The sequence below is a fragment of the Leuciscus leuciscus genome (genome assembly GCF_965113295.1).
Source record: "Leuciscus leuciscus genome assembly, chromosome: 1".
In the NCBI taxonomy this organism is placed as follows: Eukaryota; Metazoa; Chordata; class Actinopteri; order Cypriniformes; family Leuciscidae; genus Leuciscus; species Leuciscus leuciscus.
This window is the reverse complement of record NC_138725.1, coordinates 52259858-52282759: the sequence shown is the minus strand read 5'-3', so window position 1 is coordinate 52282759 and position 22902 is coordinate 52259858. Positions and strand designations below refer to the sequence as shown.

Here is a 22902-nt window from a genome sequence, read left to right as displayed (position 1 = left end):
GTAATGGAGCCTTTTATACATTTTCGTGTTTCTTTAGAAATAAATAATGGACAAATGGAGTCTTTAAACGCCTCAGATGTAAAGTTATTCGCTGTCAAAGTGACGCCAAAATGAATGGGAGTCAATGACATGCTAACAGCAGGTGATGGTCTGCTAATCAATGGCGGCCCCCGTGGAAGCTTCAGTTTTCCGGCTGAAAGATTACCCCCTTGTGTATAAGTAAGCATCAGTAGCCATGAGTCACATTGGTGTGACGTCAACTCCCCTCTTCGATTGATTGGCTAGAGGAGGAGCTGTCAATCTAGAACTAGTGGACCAATGGTGACGCTTAAGCCCGCCCTAATTTACATGAAATTCGAACTGCAACATTTGTGAAAGCTAGCGCAGAACATAGAAAGAAGAGCGTAGAGAAAAACAGCACAAGCGTACAAAAGAGTAAAATATGAGCAGAAAATGCAAGAGAGCACAAAGTGCAGAGTAATAAAACAAAAGAAAACATACTTTTTAAGAAAGCATGACCATAAGTTTAAGTTTTGTGCAAAATAACTTTTAATGCGTTTAAAGTTTTTATTCATGCTTGTTATTTCTTGATTCACACTTATTAGCCTATATTTTGATCCGTGACCACGTTGTTTGCTATTCTGATCAATTTGCATTATTCTTTTCAGTTTGTGCAATATATTTTTACGTGTGTTTTTAAAGGTTTGATTCACGCTTATTATTTTTTGATCCGTGGCTGCAATACTTTAGACAGGATATTGATCCCATATGGTTTTGACCGAGCGAAAACAATGAACTTACTGAAGGAGTTGCATTTTGCATTTCAATGAATTAACCCTATAACTCAAATTTGTCAAACCACAAAAAGTGTGAAAATATTACTTACCGGTAATTGTGTGCATTTAAATGCTAGCTGTGAAATAGGTTAGTCTTAGTAAAAAGTCTGCAAGAAAGACTGGGTTTTTCCAGAAAATTTTCTATTTCTGAAAGCAATTCAAAACAATGAATCTATGAAAGAAAAAATGGAGGTAGCCTTCAGAGACATTTATCCACTATTACTGAGAAGATAAAGAAAGATGGTGTTTTGTAATCGTTAAACATGGATTTCATAGGAAATATGGCAAAAGGCTAGGCTGAAGGTTTGAATGTTGTTAAACTGGTAAAACATGGTAGTAACGAAACTCGCGAGAAACTACCAGCGCGAGAAATTATGTACTGGAGGTTTATTTCAGTTATTGAGGAAATGCAAACAAACAAGAACACAAATAAAAGAAAGAAAATAATCAAAACATAGCTGCATACAGATTTTTGTGTCAAAATCGTCCTTCAAAATGCCAGTAGCCTAGCTTTGATCAGTTATTTAATATTAATTCAGAAAAGTAAAAACAGCATGCATATTATATGCATTCACTGTTTGTTCAAAGAGATTTTAAGTTTACAGTATAAAACAAGAGCTGAATATATTTACTGGAGCTCTTGAAAATCCTCGGGGATTCCGTGACGTGGATTTTGGGTGTGGCGTCATTTTTAACCTTGGCTTTATTGTACCTGTCGATAAGTTTTAAATCGTTTTGCATATAGAGTAACACAAGAAAAAGTATTAATAAGAAAAAAGTTTCCTAGTTTGTGCTAATTTAGGCTATTATACGACCATAATTAAGTGGGTGCGTGATGTAGCCTTTTATCAAAAAAGTGGCTCCGGTTTACATTTCTGTGGGGAAACTTGTATCATTGACTATAAGCAAACAAAACTCAGCAAAGTTTCTCTTCATTAACGTTACATCTTTCCACACCCTTCGATAATCGAGAATATTCCTGAACGCTGTAATCATGACACGACAAACAACACGCTGCAAATAATTACCGGAGCTATTCAATCCAAAAACAAATCTGTATTTTCGTTTTCATACAAAAAAATAGACATATGACATGTCTGAAAAATCATACCTGTAAGTTTGAATGTGAGTTCGGGAACAGTTTTCTGACACAGTAAACTTTACGTTCTCAACCCTTTCACTTCCAGAAAGCGGCAACACATACCTGAGGAAAACACACACACATACCTGAGGAAATGTGTGTGCCACACACACACACACACACATTTACATACGCGATGACATCACGCGGCACAGAGGTAAAGACGTAGTCGCATAATGGCAGTATACTTGAGCATGATGAATTTATGACTTTGTATGATTTTCCTCTGCCAGCAAGGACTTTTAAATCTGTCATCATCTAAGCTTTATCTCCAAGTTATGTGCACTTATTTAAAGCACTTTGCTTTAATGAGAAATAATGCCAAAAACTTCAATTGGATGGTGTTTGCCTTCTTGATAATTTGTTTAAATAATTAACATAATGCGTAACATAGCCGATAGTTAGCATATGATATAGTTCACACATTCCCTAGATGTAAATTTTACTAGAACAATTTTTTGACAGTATTCACTGGAAACGAGCATGGTTACTCCCGGAAAAATACTGCATTTCGAACACAATATCTATATAAATCTTCAGATACTGCATGATAATAGCTATCCAATTTGCTCCCACAATAGCCTTAACTTTTACGATGCTTCCAACTTCTGTAAACCTGAGGCAGAATCTTTGCTTCGTTTATTTTATCAATACAATTAGATGCATTCTCTTGGAGATAATTTTTCATATATCTTTTTATAAAATGTGATTCAAACTTTTAGCAAATTGTTGCTTACTGCTGTTTTGCATTACAAATTTTTATTCACAAGAACATATCTTAACACTTTGCGTAGATTAGCCTGTACAGTAAAATCTCTTAAACTCATAAGTAGGCTATAATAGATATCTTGAGGACTATGATATTATCTTGTGTCATTCGTTTACACGTTTGTATTTTTACCTTTTCTTTTCATTTAATGTTCTTTGTATTTCAATGCAGTGCTGTTTCTTCTGTGCAATATAAAGCAAGTTGCACAAAAGAACAAAACAAAAACAAAAGAAAACATAATGGCACAGAATAGTTTTTGTATTGTTTATTGTTCTTTATCACAGGCAATAATAGTGCACTTTCATTTTTTAAATTATAACACAGACATTTATTTTCTTGTCATTATTTTTTTCACTCCAATTTAATGACTTGCATTTCTTATGAAATTTTTTTTCCTACTGTGCGCAATGGGGAAGAAAGAGTACAGCTTTACAATCTTAAGAGGAGTAATCAGTTATGACGACAAAGATAATCAATAATCCTCAGGTGAATATAGAATGGATAAAGAATGACGATACGAGTAATATTTTCTGTTTACAATGAACAGAGATGGGGGGGGGGGGGGGTGAGCATACATTGGGGGCAGGCAGGACATATGTATATAATGAGAGAAGATGGAAGGGATGGTCTAAAGTATAATTCTATGATTGGGGGACAGGAGCATGATGAGGTATATAATGTATGGTAAATAAGTGAAGACTAATACATATGAAATGTGATAAGTGTGCTGTATGTGTGAGGCGAGTAACAAAAACAGAATATCATTCTGTGCATAATGTGGGGAAGAGAAAGGGACAGACATATAGAGCAGGAGAGTGTCATGAACACAGAGAACGTGTTTGGAGTGTATTTCACATTCACTCAGAGCTGGTGTCCAGACAGTCTGTATTTGCACACTCCCAGACTTACCCTGCCTGAGAACTAACAGAATTGAACATAGAACATCTTCAGGGTTTTGCTCTGGCATTCCTCTGCAAGTGACTGGGCACGTTAGAGAGCGCACATGCTGACAGTTTTGTATATGTGGATTTAAGGCATTTGGAGTGTACTAAAATAAGAACATACCCCTTATTATATCTAATGAACAATGCTCCTAAACATTCAACAGTAGTGATATATATTTAATGTGCTATTCAAACTCAATTCTTGGTGTTGCACGAGCTGCTTGATGACTACACAGTCCGAAGCTCAGTGTATTTGTATTTCCACTATGCTATTTTTGGGCAAGAGTGGAAGTGATGGCTGCGGGATGGTGGCAGAGGGAGGACCAGAGCAAAACCTTGGTTTACATTTAGTGCTCCTTGCGTCAGGAAAAGAGTGGATCAGAGGCTGAGAGAGAGAGAGAGAGAGAGAGAGAGAGAGAGGAGCATTACTGTCAGATTCTGGGCTTCAGGGCAGAGGCTCATTGGAGAAAGAGCTTTTAAGTGGGTATTCAGGATCAGATTCCCCTCATTCACAAACGTAATGAGCTAAAAAGCCCCTCTGATCCTGAGTCTGCACTTAAGAGAGCACTTCACTGATTCCCGTGGGTGGGCGAGGAAAGGGACAACTATTTGTTTGAATACAATTCTCTTTTTAGGACAGTGCATTCCAGTTTCAAAGTCCAGTTATCATTCATTTTGTTTCATATAGTCAGTTTTGAGAAGGAGAGTCTTCTTGTGTCTGTGTGTGTGTGTGCATGTGTGAAAAAAGACAAAATACTGCTCGCATTTCGTACAAAGGGCTAGCCCGGTACGCACGAGTCCGAAACTTTGGGCTCTTGTCTGGGTAACATTCGAAAAGAGAGCAAACAGAGAGGGCCTCCTTCTTGTTCCCTCTATTTTGTTCCTCTGCTTCCATAAGGTTCACTTCAGTCTTTACGTCGTACATCCTTTAAGGGTTTTGAAATCTTTTCCCCGTGGGAGACATCCAAGGCATGGAGTCATTGCTTGGTAGTTGTTCTCCAGTTTACTCCTTTGTGAGTTTTTTTTATTATTATTCAAAATGAAATGAAAATGAGATGGAGAAAATTAGGCAGTTGAAATGTTTTTTGAAAGGACATTTGTAGCATACAACAAATACAAATTGGAAGTTTTACTGCCATTTTCGAAATTGCTCATTTTTCCTCTCGTCATTTTAACTTGACCAGCCTGAACACTAATAAATAAATAAATAAATAAATAAATGTAAATATTTCTATTTTTGTTGTTTGACATTCACTTTGTTCATTTTTTTATGGAAACATTTCACATCTCAGCTCAAAAATATAATATAAATATAAAAGAGAAAAAAAAAAAAAGGGGAAGATGGAGAAGGCTTTAACATTTTTCTTCATGTTGTCTCTTTATATGACACAAGAGAGTGACTGTGGCTATTTCGTTCCTCTTGTTCGGTCTCTGTGTGAACATGTCATAGGAAATCTATAGATGCCTGCTCATCCCTCTGTGCCCTGCTTAGTGAGTGGGGTGAATCTGAGATACTCTGAGAACTGAGAACAATGACGTACAACAGCCCAATCTTTACAGTTTCCAACAGCAGCATCCAGTGGGCAGCTCTCCACTGCATATCTGACACTGACTGATTTTGGATCTACAACATATCACAGAGTTCAGGATCTACAAGGATCAATGTTTAACATAGCTTATCTCTTCAACTCTTAACATCTCACTAAAGGCATAATCCGCACTCAGCTCATAAAGCTATAGTCACATAGGACTATAGTAGAATTTTGGGTTACAAAATTTAGATTCTGATTCAAAAAAAAAAAAAAAAAAAAATCCAACTCTTTACTTTACACAGTGTTTTAGAAATCCTTTTTGTGCTCCAAGTGGTAATTAGAATGAAGAACTTCCCACTTTTTTCCTGTTCTGTTTGCTTTTATCTACCTCAAGCAGCTCGATTTTGCTTATGATAATGATGATGATTATGATAATGATGATGATAAGTTTGGGAGACATTCTTTCCTGTCCCACTTGGTGTTTGTTCCTCGGTTTGTATAGTTTGTTGCCATAAGATCACTTGATATGACCATTGATGTCAAACTCCTTGTTTGTAGTGTACGAAATCATTTGTAGCTAGGGTTTATATTCAGCGATACATCTCGTTTTCACTTTTCAAATCCTTGTAATTTCTTTGTTCTTCAGATGAATATTTGCATTTAAGAACACTTCCATGTGGATAGACTCCTGACTGTTCTGTCGCAGTTGAATCCCAGGGTTTCTGCAAGTGATGTGAAAATCAGGGCTGAGTATACCTGTTGTTGTGTACTGTGCAGATGGACTTTGAGGGAGTCGTGTCTGGGGGGAATCAAAGGAGGGGTTTGTCCCCACCCACTCAATAGTATGTCTGATTAGTTCACTTAGGGCTGAGACTGGGTCCCATTTGAGGAAAGGAGGCGAGTTTTATCCTTGCCAGACCCCTTCCTTTGTAGAACACTCGCACTACCGCCAATACTGCTCCCTTCTCCTCGATCGCTGCGTTCTGCCCGCTCACCGCGATCACCTCCGCCCTCGGAGCGATGAGAGTTCTGACGGGTCGGTGTGCTGGGTGGGCGAGACGAAAGCCCATTTTTCTCATCTGGGAGAAGAAAATAAAACATCAGGGTGAGAATGTGCTAGTGGTTGAAAACATTTTTGTTCATTCAAATACACATCAAAGTTAATTAACTAATTTAATTAATTTTAGTTTTATATTTTGAAACATGGTGTATTATCAAAAGTTTCACATTTCACTGATAGAAATTCAAATAAAAGAAAATAAAATCTAAAATGAACTATAGTTTCTTATACATAGTATATTATGAAATGTGAAACCTTCACATTTCACCCCCATTATGCATGTAAATGTCACTATATATATTCATTATTATTGTTTCATTGTTTAGTTCACATCTGTTTCATATTGAGTTCAATTATCTTGTGTATTTAATGCCTTCACTTCTCTCAGTTAATTGTCTTGTTTTGGCTGTTTAGAGCACTGGCTGTTTCCTTTTGGTTTCGTGTTGGATGTCACTCTTTTGTTTTCTTTTAATAAAGTAAAACTGTTTATACGATCTGCTAAACTCTCCGTATCATCATCTTCATCATAATGTAACATCAGCACATTAACTTTGACTCCCATAAAATATGAAAAATAAAATAAAAAAATAAACTGAAACTAGCACTGATTGAGTAAAAACTGATGCAATACAAAAATTTTAATAAAATGAAATGGGAAAAAACCTGAACATAAATGAATGTATACATATTCCCCTGGTTTCACAGACCAGGCTTAAGCTAGTCCCGGACTAAAATGCATGTTTGAGCTGTTTTAATTGAAAGTAACTTGCACTGTCAGTGCCACTGTTTGGTCTCAAGATGCACACCAGTAATGTTATTTTTTTCTAAGGCATGTTTATAAAAGCTACTTAAATGTCCTAATTGAACAAAGGCCTAATCCTGGCTTAATCTAAGCCCTGTTTGTGAAACCGCCCCTTAATGTTGTGTGAATGAGTGCATGTTTTTAGATGGAGGTGTAGGAGTGGTACATTCACCTGAAAGCGCCTGCACAGAGGGCTGGTCATGTGTACTGAGAAGCTGAGCTTGAATAGTCTCTACCACTCTTTTAAACCTGCGACTAGGACCTGCAAAACAATATTATCACATTTGTAGAAATCACAGCACATGCAGACACATGACACAGGCTCTCTCGTCTTTTTAAATACCTGATAATAGGGTGAAGGTGACGCTGTAGATGCCAGTCTCCCTCCTTCCCTCCCTTTCTCTCTCTTTCTCCCTCTCTCGTTCTCTCTCTCCTTCAGAGAAAGCGATATCAACCTGAAATTTGACAGGCTTCTGGAAGACAGACGGACCTCCAGAGGACTTGTACTCCGCCCGGAAACTTGTCTGGGAGATGACACTGTGACTCAGGGAGGGAATCTAGAGGAGAACAGAGACGTACATCAAAGTTTGAATCTTCAAAAAAGAATGAACAAAGCGGATCTGAAGAGAAAGATACTAACTGATAGAAAGAAAGTTTAGAAAATCCTAAAAAGATACTAACTGATAGAAAGGCATGGACAATGTCGGCCTTGATGGAGCTTAGTGGTTTGTCTCTGATCACCACAAAAATTTGCTCTTCCCTCTCCAGACTGATGAAATTTCCAAACCACGACTTCTTTGCTAGCCTATAGCAAAAGACAAAAATATATGCAGATAAATACACATAACACAGATAGTACACATTATTGCTATTGCTTCATGGATTTCATTGTACACAGAATACACATTAGAGACTTTATAGCATCATTAAAGGGATAGTTCACTCAAAAATGAAAATTGTGTCATCACTTACTCAACCTCGTGTTGTTCTAAACCTGTATGGGTTTCTCTGTTCTGTTGAACACAAAAGAAGATATTTTGAAGAATGTCGGTAACCAAACAGTTGATGGACCCCATTGACTTCCATAGTATTTTTTTTTCCCACTATGGAAGTCAATGGGGTCCATCAACTGTTTGGTTACCGACATTCTTCAAAATATCTTCTTTTGTGTTCAACAGAACAGAGAAACCCATACAGGTTTAGAACAACACGAGGTTGAGTAAGTGATGACACAATTTTCATTTTTGAGTGAACTATCCCTTTAATGGATTTAGTTATTTGGTAGTGTTATCTTTGATCTGCAAGTGCACAAATAATACTGTCACCATAAGTCTTGTTTGTCTTCATTCCTAGAATTATACATGCTCAGGGAAAAGCAGCCAAATATGCTGAAAAGGCTTCAAAACAAACATACTGAACCATAGGAGCAGGTTGTTGCTGTATCATCATTGAAGTTATGGTACATAGCACATGTAGACATTTTTAGGCTGCTCTGCCTCCGCTGTCTAACAGCATTAGTCAATGTCAAAATGATCGAGATGGCCAATCATATCAAAGAAAGCGGGTCTTACTGCCACTGTCACAACGCGATGAGACTTCGTGGAAAGATTTAAGTAGATGTAAGTATTAGACAATTGTTTTACGATAGAAATGTTCAGCAACCGACAGACACAGACTATCTAGTGATGCAAACTACTCAACTTTTCATGAAATTTTACCGTTTTGAATTGAAAATAAGCTATTAGGATTCATGTAATTCATAACTGAATGTGACGAGACAAGAAATGTTTGCGCTTTCGACATATTAGACATACGAATAAGAGTGATTGTGTGCACATTTTAAAACAAAATATTATTTGCAAATAGTTTAAATTGATTACTTCATAACTACAATTAGACCTAGATAGAACTTCATTTACAATCCTTATTTGTTTATTCCCTTAAAGGGGGTCTATTATGCAAAATTCACTTTTATAAGGTGGTTGAACACAGATTTGTGTCCACAGTATGTGTAAACAACCAGCCTATAATGGTAAAAATCCACCCAATTTTTATAATCCCCATAATCATAAACAGTCTCTACAAAAGAGCGGTTCCCGATTTACTTAAGAGTAGGGGGAAGCCCCACCAATGAGTGGTGATAACTGGTGACTGGCTGTTAGCATAGATACCGCCCTGAGTGAGCCGCAGCTGTCCGCCATTTCTGTTTCCTCACTGTAGCAGCTGGAGATATACAATGTCTGCGCCAAAACAACATTACAAATGTTCTGTTATTGAATGTACTAACGAACATAAGAGTCTCCATAGACTACTGGCATCTGAGCCACTGAGGACACCGTAGTTGAATTTCATTTATGAAGAAAATGTTATATATTTGCGTAAATCATTTTACATTGGACTGCTCCACAAATGAGGGTCAGTCAGTTCAACACTTTTAATCCTTTAATTATTTAATTCCTTTTTATTATTTAATATAATAGTGATGTTTCCTTTCCCTTTGAAACATCACTTATCAGGCTTATGCTACTCTGAATAATACCTGAACTTCGTATTTTGAGCACTTCTTGCGTTGTTGTTGTTTTTTGCCTCTTCATGATGACTCGCTGAATTTAGTCCTAATTTGTAAGTCGCTTTGGATAAAAGCGTCTGCTTAATGACTAAATGACTAAATGTAAATGTAAATGTAAATGTAATATTATACCCCGTCTGCCACAAAATTAAAACTCCACCTATGAATTAAAGATATTATATTAAAATTCATTGTCAAAAATGAATTTCACAATTCAACTAATTTAAAATGGCGGATATTAAAATTCGACATTTTAAATTTTGCAAGTGAATTTAAGAATCACAACATTGCAATGTACAGTGTTATTTATGTATTATTATAGTATTTATTAATATTCTGAATTATTTTATTTTCAGTCTATTTAACTTTAGCTATTTATTTTTATTTCAGTTTTAGTAATTTTAGTACTTCAACAAACTTATTTTATTTCAGTTAGTTGCAACATCTCCATTTTTTCTGTTTTTCAGCTCATATTTTTTTTTTTCTTAATTTAAATGAATGAAAAACATTTTTAATAGTTTTAGTTAACAGTTTACCTTTACATAATGTAACATGAACAATATCCAGCAATGGCTATACAACTAAATGAAAATGTATTTATTTATTCCTCTAAATACTCACTCTGGGCTGGACTCTGGAGTTAAACTGGACATGTCTTCTGATGTAGGAACTATTGAAACAAACATGAAAATCAAAAAATGTACAGTGATGTTTGACTTTCAATGATGTTTGATTGATTAACAATAATAAGATGTTGGTTGACGCTTCTCTCACCCTGTAGCCTTCGGCGGTGGAACCGTGGCGATCCTAGAAGGTTGTTCTTGAAGGAGTTGAGGCGTGTCCTCCAGTGGGCTGAACTACTGGCAGCCATTCCACCACTTCCCCCAGGACTGGAGGGTGGGGTTAGGGACAGGGAACCACCACCCACACCACCACCACCCCCTTCAGCTCGTGAGGAGGAAGAAGAGGAGGAGGAGGAGGGCGGGGTGGGTGGGGGGTGCTGGGGATGGTGCACAGGGGTCCCCAGAGGGGTGGGAAGTGGGGAGCCCTGCGGGGTGACCTGCGACACATGGGCAGAGTTAGGATAGATGGTCTTAGTGACAGACTTCAGGACAGAAGGAGCAGGGAAGAAGAAGCGAGGGATGGGGGACAGTAGCGGAGAGGGGGAAGGCGAAGGAGAAGGAGGAGTCTGCAGGGGGAGGGACTTCATAGACTGCAGGTGTGGACGGTCAGACGCTGCTTTTGAGGGTAGGGTCTGGGTTTTTTGTTCAGGCACGCGTTGGGACGCCCGGGGTGTGGTGGAACTTCCTGCTTTGGGGTCTTTAGACTGGGCGGTGGAAGCAGAGGTGACTTCAGTTTGGCTGAAAGTGAAAACTGGGCTCTGACAGGTAGGAAGAGAAAGGATAGAAGGATGGAGAGGGAAAGAGGAATGGAGAGATGGACACAGCAATGGTCATGAGCGTTAATGAAAGCTATGGTATATGATTATTATTAACATTAGAATTCAACTGAGAAGAGTTAGGAAAATGATGCATAGCGCTTTGAAAGGCATGTGAAATCTAGTATAAATTAGTAAACAATTGTTAGGACATTAATGTGCAAAATGCAAGCTAATACAAGCTAAATAATATATTTGTGTGCATGTCTTCGGTGTGAATAATGACTCCAGTATGAGGACAGTATGAGTTAGATGAACATAAAAAGAGCAATTCAGCTTTGCTATTCATACCACAATAACAAAAACAAGCACAATACTTTTTACCATAGTAAATTGAGCACTGCATAGATGCATTTTACTTCTAATGCAATATCAGTATGGCCAAAAAGTGTGGAGTAACTTACTCGAGGACTGCTGAGGGGACTGGATGAGAGGCCGGTTGAAGCTCCGCTAACTGATCGAGACCTGTCAGAACACCAGGACATATCAGTCACACATCCCTTTATGTTCATGGATATGTTTATTTACTTAGATATAGTGTCAATAAAAGTCTGTGAAAGGAATGGTTAACTTTACACCATTCACAACAGGCTTGCATCCACTCACTGATCTCTATACATTGTGGTTTATATGATATTATCTATATTATAAATTAATGTTTTGTTTTCAGTTCACCATGTTGAAATCAACACACCCCTTCCAACGTCACAATTCGGCAACTCAGGAATCGTCTAGATTTGTAAGTTTCCCACTTCCCATGACTTCGCTTGGTCATTCATGTGCTGGGAACTCCTTATTACGACATTATAATGAGGGCACATGAGAGACGTGGCCAGCAACAGGAAGGGGATGCCGCAAACAACATAAAAGATTTTTTTCACGGAGGCCATGTCTCATAGACCAATCAGAGATTAATTGATTCACAACTAGCATTTAGCTTTTGTGGTAAAAAAACACCATGGAAGAAAATATAAGATTGTAAGAAAACAAATTCACCTACAGCGTACCGTGAAGAATGCCCTTTACTGTTGCCATTATCACTGATCAATACAACATTTACACAAGGATCTTTTAAATTAAATTACGAAATAAGGTGCCATCTATAATGAGCCTTATTTACATAGAAATGATGCATGGTAGTTTTGAAAATATAACAGTAGAGGAACTTAATTTAAATACTTAATTTACCTATTTCAGCATATTTATACTGGATTGTGCTTGATAACTGAATAATACACACATTTTCATTAAAATATCATACTCAAAAGTGGTGCAACTCATTTGTGAGTTCACCCCTTAAGGTTTTACCAGCACATTTTTTGGAAGGCACTTGGAATTGTACAGCGGATGCTTGTGGGGCACATCAAGCTTGACTTTCAGATGAAGGTTTATACAAAGTTCTCTTAAACAGTTTGCATGTACCTCTGGCTATGTGCAGAGGTATCCAGTGCTCTGCGGGGAGGTGTTGGAGAGCCCTGCTCTGTCACACTCAGTACCTCCAGACTCTTTCTCTCCGGCCGACAGCGCCCATGACGGGTCAGCATGGGCGAGTCCACCCGCTTACGGGGAGGATCTGATCACACAACCACAACAACACACACAACACCCACTGTAACACAAACATCTACTGTGTACACTTCATGAACAAGTCACATTACAAACCTTACTATATCCAAAAGGAATCGAAGGTTTGTTTGTTTTTTATATATAACTATATATAAAATATACAACTGCAATGCAGCAGAGATTATCTGTATTACAGTGTTAGGAGGGAAATAAGCATAGAAGCTGAAAAAGAAGTCCTTTTCAGTGTGCTGATGCGGGACAACGCTTCTAGGCAACAGGGTAAATAGTATCTGCATACAACATGGCCTATATGAGAGACGAGTCACAGCATGAGATGATGGACAGTAAGGTATTATTAGTCAGGCATTAGCTGCACGAATTATCTTGTTCTCCTGTGTTGATCCGGTGCTCCTGCATATCTGTTATTTTGCTTATTTAGTAAAATAAAGGGATTGCTGAATTAGATCCTGCCTCTCAACTCTCCTTGATGCAAACAATGTGACAACTGCTATATAAAAACACTGAACTTCTTACAGTTTGCTGCAGCTTAGATATTGAGGCAAAAAGAACAAAAAGATTTAAAAACACAATGAAATAGGGTGTGCAAAAACTATAAAATCACAAGTGAATTTCTTTTTAAATTTGTGTTTGGCCAACAGAAATAGTTACACTTTAAGGGTGTGCAATTGGGTATACTTATCAAAAGAAACACCTCACATTGTAACTAAAACTTTTTTTTGTCCCAATTAATGTAAATAATAATAATTATTATTATTATTATTAATAGCTTTTTCATTTTAGATTACAATGGTAATATTTGAATAGTAATATACTGTATATATTTATTTTATTTGTCATGTTTACATTTACATTTACATTTACAAACTTATTTCAAATTTTATTTCAAAATAATTGTGCAGCCCAATCAGGGAGATACATTCCTTTAAAATAATAAGCCTCTCAATAAACAAACATTATGCCAGTATATGGTAAATGTGAAAAATCATGTCAGCATCGACTCCAGATTGACAACTTTTTCTCAGCAAACATTAGGAAAGTCCCGCCCTGATCCAACCTGCAGCACCTGTTCTCCCACCTACTACACTGCCCTAAAACAACCATGTCAAGCTCTTAATGATGATGATTCTCCACCTTGAAATCTCTTTTTAGTCCTGGTATGGTCTTGATCTGTTTATTTCGGGGAACAAGCCCTCAAAATATGTTACATTTACAAATCACGTTTTGCCTTAGAGCCCTTAAATGAAACTGGCTTACTTTCAGGCATAAAGCACCAGCATGCTTTCTAGGTTACCAACTATTCTCATGGTGTTCAATGGCTACCTTTGGAAGTGACAGCAACACATACAAACCTTAACTTCAAAAATTCACTCACCAATATCATTTCTGGGGGGAAGATGTTCATCTTCATAACTAGGGTAGCGCTCCTTTCTGTCCAACAGAAGGTAATAGATCAACTTCTCCTGGTTTTCTCTGGGAAGGGAGGGATGCAAGTCAGACCCAAATGATGTTCATTGTATCGACAAAATGATTCTTTAAAATATCTTCTTTCACAGAAGAAAGTAAGTCATCCAGGATTGGAATGAGTAAATGATTTTTGGGTGAGCTATTCCTTTAAAGTCGGCATGAAACAGAAGTTGCGATAGCCTTTTCATCCCTATTGTGACGTATATCCAAGTGAAATGGCTTATCGTACAAGAACAAAATGTAGGGCGGTTCCACATGCAAAAAATCATTTATAATAAACAATGCAATAATCCATAAGAAATAAGGATGGTGACTTTAAGGTCAGTTTGATCTTGTTTAAAATGTTATGGTTGTGCACTATCCACTTGTTTAGTCTGACGCGTCACCGTCATCAGATGCCAAAAGAAAACAAAAAACGGTGCTATAATACACTCACAATGTGATGTAATACCACAGAGAAAATTATGATCCTAACCTCTATCTACATACCAAAATCCCAGATGGCCAGACAGTGATTCATCTTTTATAAATCGTTAAAATATTTGTGTCCAGGACGCCATGACCACGGAGACTGCAGTGTACACCGTATGTTTTTACGGTAAATGCATAGCTGAAATGTCTAATATGAATAAATAGCGCTACTAAATGGATCTTGAGATAGTATTCTCAAGTGAAATGAGTAGAAGCTTGGACCCAGAAACAGCATTCCTTACGTCACGACATAACAAGCAGATTCTTTTCTGAAAAACAGGCTGAAATGTCTTGAGCACACACACAGAAGTTCAGACTCACTCTTCACACTGCAGGTCTCTGGTGAGCTTGACACGGTCTCTGAAGCAGCCCAGGGAATGCATGCTCTCCAGAACATCAGGGTCCAGATCTGTAAGAGACAGAATCCTCTTCACACACACACGCCTCGGGGGTGGCTGCTCTGGACACGGCTCATTCCTGCCCCCTCTGAGACAGAAAGACACACAACAACACACAAAAAAGAAAATCTGATTTTATTGGAATAGTTCTGTGGAACGCAGAAGAATTTTTGCAGACCGAGAGAAGACCTGAACAGTGGTTCTTATGACTTGTGCACTCTACTCCAAATCTTCAACATATGACAGCATATGAGCAGAACCAAATTTAAGATGTTATTTCCTAAATATGGCAATGACGTTTTATCACAAGACATTTGAGAACCTATGATGTTAAATGATTTTAGGTTTTTGACACAAAATTTAGGTCAATACCAAAAATTCTATGTTACACAGAACATTGTGGAGCTTGACAAACATACTATTGTTTGTCACACAACTGTTGATATGTGAATAAAATCTGCTCAAAGATTTTGATTTCAATGTTATAGCCATAAATAAATAAAGACTTTTTATATTTTTTATAAATTCTCGAGTGCCTTGGCCTCATCCGATTTTTGCAAGTTGAACTATCCCGCATCCAAAGAGAACCGAGATACGGACTCTATACACCAGTAGCACTTCTTGCATCTTGTGTTCTATTATTTTTCAATACTCCTTTTGTATTCGATGGAAAAATACAGCAAATGGTGAGTAAATGACGACAGAATTTTCTTTTGTAAACTATTCAGGATAGCTCACGTGATACTTACTGATACCAAGGGTGCTTTTGTATTTCTTCCAACTGAGAAAAGAAAAAACAAGAAGTATCATAAATATGCCTTGGCAGTACACTAAGAAATTAATACTTTTATTCTGCAAGGATGCATTAAATTGATCATTTATAATGTTATATATTGATGCCGTAGTGTGTGTGAGTGTGTGTGTGATGCTGAAAATTCAGCTTTGCCACCACGTGAATAAATTACATTTCAAAATAAAATAAAATATAGAAAAATAAAATAAAAAAAATCACATTATTACTGTTTTTACTGTATTTTTTATCAAATAAATGCAGCCTTTTACCGACCCCAAACTTTCAATATATATAAATATATATTATACACTATAAGTGTATATAAAAAGAGGTGCACTGTGTGCATGTTCTTTACCGTGAGGCGTTTCTCAGGGTTGACCTCAATCATGCCTCGGAGGAGAGCCTGGCAGTCTGGAGGAATGAAGTGAGGCATGTGAAATACTCCACTCTTCACCTTCTCCAACAGCTGTCGCAGGTTATCATGGTCAAAGGGCAACGCTCCCTGTGAGGTGAGATGTTACATTTCACACACAATTCTGAGAGCAACCGAGAGCTAGCAATTTTGAGACAAATATAAGATGGAGCAAGCTTCTTACCACCAACAGAGCAAAGAGAATAACCCCACAGCTCCATACATCTGCCCGACGTCCATCGTATTTCTCTCCCTGTAAATAAAAAAAGAACACTAAGTACAAATAAGCACTGGCTGTTTTGTTAGATTTGAATCTATGAGACTTATACATTCAAACATATGGTGCTTATGCTCCGTCCTTACCCTGATGACCTCAGGACATGCATAATGGGGTGATCTGCAGATACATAACACAGAGCATTAATACTTCATCTTCAATAGCACAATTAAAAGCACATAAACACAAACTACTGACCCACAGCTGGTCTCCAGCAGGCTGTCCCCAACCTGTAGGGAGGCCATGCCAAAGTCAGCAATCCTGATATTATTCTTCTCATCCAGCAGGAGATTTTCAGGTTTAAGATCTCTGTGGCTGGTAAATAAAGGTAATGACAGCATTGTAGTATATTTTTGTAAACTGTAATGTTCTTCCTGAAGTATCTGAAACCAGAATTCCTTTACAGTATAAGAATGATTAATTGATTGTGTTGTACACACTGCAGTATGTTACAAGAATAAATTATAACATTTTGTTTGTTTGTTTGATACAAAGAGGACGCTCAACATACAAAAAAAAGAAACCTTGGAAACTATGAACACTACCGTTCAAAAGTTTTGTTTTTGAAAGAAGTCTCTTATACTTGCTCGCATTTATTTGGTCAAAACAGTAATATTGAAGAAAATTATTCCATTTTAACTGTTTTTTTATTATTTTAATTACATTTTAAAATATTATTTATTCCTGTGATGACAAAGCTGAATTTTCAGTAGCATTACTCCAGTCTTAAGTATCCCATGATCCTTCAGAAATCATTCTATGATGATTTATTTGATCAAAAAACATTTTTTATTATTATCAATGTTGAAAACAGCTGTGCTACTTAATATTTTTGTGGAAACCGTAATGCATTTTTTCCAGGATTATTTGAAATAGAAATCTTTTATAACATTATAAATGTCATTACTGTCACTTTTGATCAATTTAATGCATCCTTGCTGATTAGAAGAAAAAAAAAAAAACGTACTGACCCCAATTTTTGAACAGCAGTATATGTGCTATAGTATATGTGTATACAGCGGGGGAAATAAGTATTGAACACGTCATCATTTTTCTCAGTAAATATATTTCCAAAGGTGCTATTGACATGAAATTTTCACCAGATGTTGGAGCAAAATTGAACTGTTTGGATGCCATAATACACACCATATTTGGAGGAGAAATGGCAGTGCACATTACCCTAAAAACACCATACAACTTGGTGTTGGCTCTTGGACAACTCTTCTGATTATTCTTTTCACTCCTCGATCAGAAATCTTGCGAGGAGCACTGGTCGAGGCAAATTTATGGTGAAATTATTGTCTTTCCACTTCCGTATTATGGCCCCAAAAGTGCTCACTGGACCATTCAGAAGCTTAGAATGGCGCCTATAACCAATGCCATCATTATGTTTTGCAACAATTAGGTTGCGAAGGTCTTGAGACAGCTCTTTGCTTTTACCCATCATGAGATGTGTCTTGTGTGACACCTTGGCAATGAGACCTTTTTGTAGGCCATCATTTGGGACTGAACCAGCTGTTATTAATTTCCACTGACAGGGGACTGGATTGCTTTTTAATTACTGTAAGTTTTCAGCAGTTGTCTTGGCTTTCCATGCCTTTCTGCACCTCCCTTTCTTCATGTGTTCAATACTTTTTCACTGTGTAATTTCACATTATTACACATAACTTAATTTCTGAACTTATTTTTGTTTGTTTCTTTGTATGTATGGCTTACTTGGGTTGTTAACAACATCTGGTGAAAATTTCATGTCAATAGCACCTTTGGAAATATATTTACTGAGAAAAATGATGACGTGTTCAATACTTATTTCCACCGCTGTATATATATATAAACTGGCACACACATATATGGAAATAATTCTAGTCAATTTAGTCTACTTCACTTGGCCACCAGTTCTCATGTCATCACACAACCACGTTGTCTTAAAGTCGCAACACTTGCTACAGAATGCTGATTATGCAAAAATATTATGAAAACATATGCCTATAAAGGAACTTGTGTATGCAGCACTTTAAATAAAACATAAAGAGACATTTACCATATAGAGTGACTGTGACAGAAGTCTAGAGCAGATATGATTTGTCTGAAGAACTTTCGAGCTTCTTTAGGGGTCAATCTGCCTTTCTTTACCAGGTAGTCAAATAGCTCCCCACCAGACACATGTTCCAGCACTAGATACCTGAGAGAAAGACATTTATGAAACACATGCACAGAGATAGATGCACATGAAATTGTCCACACAAGCACACCTTCACAGAATGCAGGATGTAAGTCTAGACAAGACAAGACAAGACAAGACCAGGCATGCTTCAGATGTGTGGAGAAACAGAGCAGTACTTACAGATATTTGTTATTCTCGTACACATCATACAGTTTTAGGACATGAGGGTGCTCTATTAGTTTAAGAATAGCTATCTCTCTCTCCACCTGCAGAAACGGGGAGAGCGAGGGAAATTGAATGAGAGTTGAATAGAGAAAGGAGCAACTTCAATGTAGGAAAAGACCAAGCAAGATGATGACTAAATTAGGTGTGAACTAAAAGTCAATATATTAACAATATATTCTGACAATACAGTAGACATGGACAAAAATGACTGAACAGGGAGAGTCTTGCATTCCTTTAGCACAGAACATTAGGGCAGATGCAGCACAAACTGTGGTCAATAAAGCAGTTGGAGTTATGCAGCTGCTGTGTTATTGAAGAGCAATCGTAAACAGGAAAAGGCTGCATGACTTGGAAAAACTGCAACTTTTTCCATTTTTGTTAATTTTTTGTATGCAAAACTTACTTTCATAAGAACAGACTCTGATAGCTTTTCTCTGTTAACAATTTTTATGGCCACCTTCTGTCCTGTGATACAGTGAACTCCTAACTTCACCAGACCTGCAAGAGGAACACAGATGGTCATTCTTCATTAGATGCATTCATTCCAAAAGTGGACAACATTAAAATCCAGATGAGATTTCAGAAACTGAAAAGTCGGCAACATATAACAGCAACAACATTCAGACTGCACACTGCACAATTTTATATAATCAACACTCACTTACAAATTCTTATTAAACCTGAAGAAAATGCAGTACTACCAAAAACACTATTGATATCCTAAAAACATCAGTACATACTGTTCATATATGCAATCACATAAATCATTAATGGGACACCCTCTTTTACTTGCCAAAAATGTGTCTACATCTTAATGCATAGATCTATATCCCTCACTCTTGCGCACATTCACATTCAATTAACAATGTACTGACAAACAGGATCTCTGTGGCCTTTGAATTCAGAACAGATCATGTGGCAAGCCATTGTCATTCCTCAAAACTAACTAGTATCCAGGTTTGCATGACTAGTAGTGACGGGAATCATTTTCAATTTTACTATTAACTTTTTATATTAGTAAACAATAAATACATTTGAATTTTTTTACTACCGGTAGTTATATTTCCCGTTTCATCATTACTGGTAACAAATTGCAATTTGTTACAAATTCATTTTAAGTAATCAATTCAAGTTTTCTTATTGATTAGATACTAGTGCCTGTTTATAAAACAGTGGTATTCCAGTTGTTACTTATTTAATTTAATGTAAGATGACTAGTCATTATCTACAACAGGGTAAAAAAAAAGTGATTGTAGCTAGTGAGAAAAAAAGTGTCACACAACAATTTGGATAGTAAGTCTCATAAATACGTACTGCATTGGAATCAAATAAATTTACACTAGTATAACTACTAGAATAAATATACTACTAACTACTAAATTAGTAACTAGTAAGTAGAATCTATTGAACAGTTGAATACAATGGAAATAACATAGGCCTACATATAGTCAGAAGTGAACAGAATATCTGAACCACATATTCCCATTGCAATTAATTGCAATTCCAAGTAACGAAGGAATATATTTGTATCTAATAGGATAGTAGAACTAAAAGCAAATGAACAGTAACTAGTAACAGTGAATAATTGTTTCTAAAGAAATTTTATAAAGAAAATATATCTAGTTAGCTACTATTTGGACTTAAATAAATAACTGGAGTTTTAATAAATAAATTAGAAAACAAGCTTACAATCACATTCAGGGTTTTAAACTGTTCAGATGAATTACTGTCACGTGACCAAAAAAAACGCCTAAAAGATCAAATAATCTTCCTCCCTTAATCGCTGCCCTTACTTGCTTCTGTGCCTCATTTCATTTCATCAGCTGAAATAACCCTGAAAACGCATTAACTGCTTTGCTTATTGCAGAATCAAACTTTCAATAGATTAATTCTTGAATGAGAAGCGCGAAGTAGAGCAGAATGTATTCTAATGCATTAACTGAGTACTAATATCCCAAAGAGGAAACGCTCTTACCTGTCTGGCCCTTCCCCAGCGTCTTTTCCAGTCGGTAGGGCCCGACATACTGAGCTGCCTGACTCCCCGACAACTCCTTACTGGACATTTCGTTCGACAGCGATTTCGTGTCACAATATAAAGGGGTAAATCAGTGTATTTTCACAATGTATCCACTGGTGCCTGTCCTGCTCACGTAATAACTCCGCCGTACAGACATCACAGACGGTGAGCGAAGATGACACAGGGATGCTGAGGCGTGATGTCAGTGCCGTGGCCTACTCCCAAACATCTGCCTGCCGTCTCCTCAAAGTTCCTGGAAATCGATCGATAACATGTTCCGTTCGAAAATCTCAAAAATTTACAGGGGGTGCGCGACCAGCCGAGCCTATTTGCCAAATTACAACTGTTATTGCGATTTGGAAGGCCTGTGGTGTCTGATGGAAGAATGATGAGGGGACACGGTTAAATATCTCAGTATATGGGCTAACACTATATGACTACATCAGATAGGCTAATCGTTATGAGTACCAGTGAAATTATTATGAATATTGAAGTCAGATAAAGATAACGGGATTATTAGATAGCCTGGTTCAGTCATCTGTTTATTTTCGCCGGTATTTTATCTTTAAAAATATATATTTATGTAGCTTCCCATTATTGTCAAACTGGAAGTGACCTATTTATTAAAAACTTGGCCACATCTATCCTGCGAAAGAGCCGCACATCCGGTTTTGTGACACCTTACACGTAATATTCTGTCTAATATTTAGTGCCTCCTTCTTTTGTCAACGACTCCTCAAAGTGTTTCGTTTAATTTGAATCAAAGTGTAGATGTGAAGGATGAGCGTCCCGTGCCTGATATAAACTACGGTCTCTTCCAGGCCTCACATCCGGAAATGTGGGAGAAAACAGCCACCCTTTCGCGAAAGAAAGCCTCAGTGTCTTCCGTCACATGAATCCGCCTATTAATCCACAGTGCGCGTGTCAAGTGTACATTGCGCTATTGTAAACTATAGGGTTTGCGCAGAAATCCCTTGCTTTATGCGTACGGAACACATTCCTGGTCAAAAAACAAGCATCTTTAACTAGCGTAGGAGCCTCCTCTCCCCCTCCCTCCCGCTCGCGCTGGCTATGTGCATCTCACAGCATCTTCTTCTCTCGCTCTCCTCCCGTCGCCTCGGCTACCGCGCGCGGACTCATTCTCTCGAGTTTGCGTTACAGTCTCTTGAAACCGCCTGGCTTTAATCCGTTCGCGTCGCTTGCCTGGTGACCGCAAGGATATCAGTCCCTCTGTCAGTGGGGCCTTTCTCTGTTTTCTAGCTCTCACTCTCCCAGTATTCCTTTTCCCCATCCGACACGAGCAGCATCAGCATCCGGGTTCTGCGCTGCTTGCGTCCCCTCCCTTTCGCGATTCCCATCGAATATGCTCGTCATACTAAACCCCCACCCCATTTCCGCCCGAGAGCACGTCCCTCACATTATTGAACCCATCCCGTACTTTATTGTCATTGGACACATCTGTCAGGTTTTTTTTTTTTTTTGATAGATAAATGTTTTCAATCCATTTGTCGTCATAAGTTATGGACTAACTGCCTTTTTTTTCTTACCTTTTTTTTTTAACCTTTTTTTTATTGTTTGAAAAAAATATAACCACAGCTTTACAGGAATAAGCATCATTACAGGGTAGTTATTAACCTTGTTATATTTACAGCAGACTCTCATATCCAAAGTGACTTGCAAATAGAGGAAAATAATTAGTCACAAAGCCAACAATATTTATAGTAGGCAACAAAATGCCAGGTTTAAGCAAGCAAGATTAAGAAACTGTATGTTCTCCAGTAAAACTACTTCTTTAATTGCTGAAATTAAAGCTCCATCCCTGCCGTTTAAGATGTGAACACAAGGTGGCAGTAGAGACAAAGACATTGGGCGTGTTCAGGCAAGAGGTTATTGAAAAATCTCCCAGCCATCTAATGCGCATGTATGTTAGGTTTTCTTTCTTAATCTTACCCAGAAACATTTGTCATAGCGAAAAGTATCGTAGTCCTTGATACTGCCTGCTG

The 22902-nt window shown here is 37.5% G+C and overlaps 2 protein-coding genes across 5 annotated transcripts in view; both read right to left on the bottom strand.

Annotated features, from left to right (window-relative positions):
• Positions 1 to 2046, bottom strand: part of cpt1a2b (carnitine palmitoyltransferase 1A2b) — a 49095-nt gene extending 47049 nt beyond the window's left edge. The window contains exon 1 of the mRNA XM_082177469.1: positions 1948 to 2046. The gene's annotated coding sequence lies outside the window, so the exon portion shown is untranslated. The remainder of the gene's footprint in view (positions 1 to 1947) is intronic.
• Positions 2047 to 2981: 935 nt separating this feature from the next.
• Positions 2982 to 22249, bottom strand: brsk1b (BR serine/threonine kinase 1b). 4 transcript variants are annotated; one of them, XM_082177436.1, is made up of 19 exons: positions 20858 to 22249; positions 19286 to 19380; positions 18838 to 18923; positions 18535 to 18675; positions 16692 to 16808; positions 16580 to 16613; positions 16401 to 16469; positions 16160 to 16306; positions 15761 to 15792; positions 14935 to 15120; positions 14051 to 14148; positions 12514 to 12664; positions 11496 to 11556; positions 10428 to 11034; positions 10275 to 10323; positions 7766 to 7889; positions 7428 to 7641; positions 7257 to 7346; positions 2982 to 6301 (listed from the first exon to the last, which is right to left on the bottom strand). In XM_082177436.1, exons 1-19 carry the CDS (start codon positions 20943 to 20945, stop codon positions 6084 to 6086), a joined length of 2607 nt encoding a protein of 868 aa, XP_082033562.1. In that variant the 5' UTR covers positions 20946 to 22249; the 3' UTR covers positions 2982 to 6083. The 4 variants fall into 4 exon arrangements, with proteins under 4 accessions (XP_082033562.1, XP_082033564.1, XP_082033563.1 ...); XM_082177438.1 differs by having other exon boundaries at positions 2983 to 6301; positions 10428 to 10713; positions 20858 to 22246; XM_082177437.1 differs by having other exon boundaries at positions 2983 to 6301; positions 14935 to 15099; positions 20858 to 22246.
• Between the last annotated feature and the right edge of the window lie 653 nt (positions 22250 to 22902).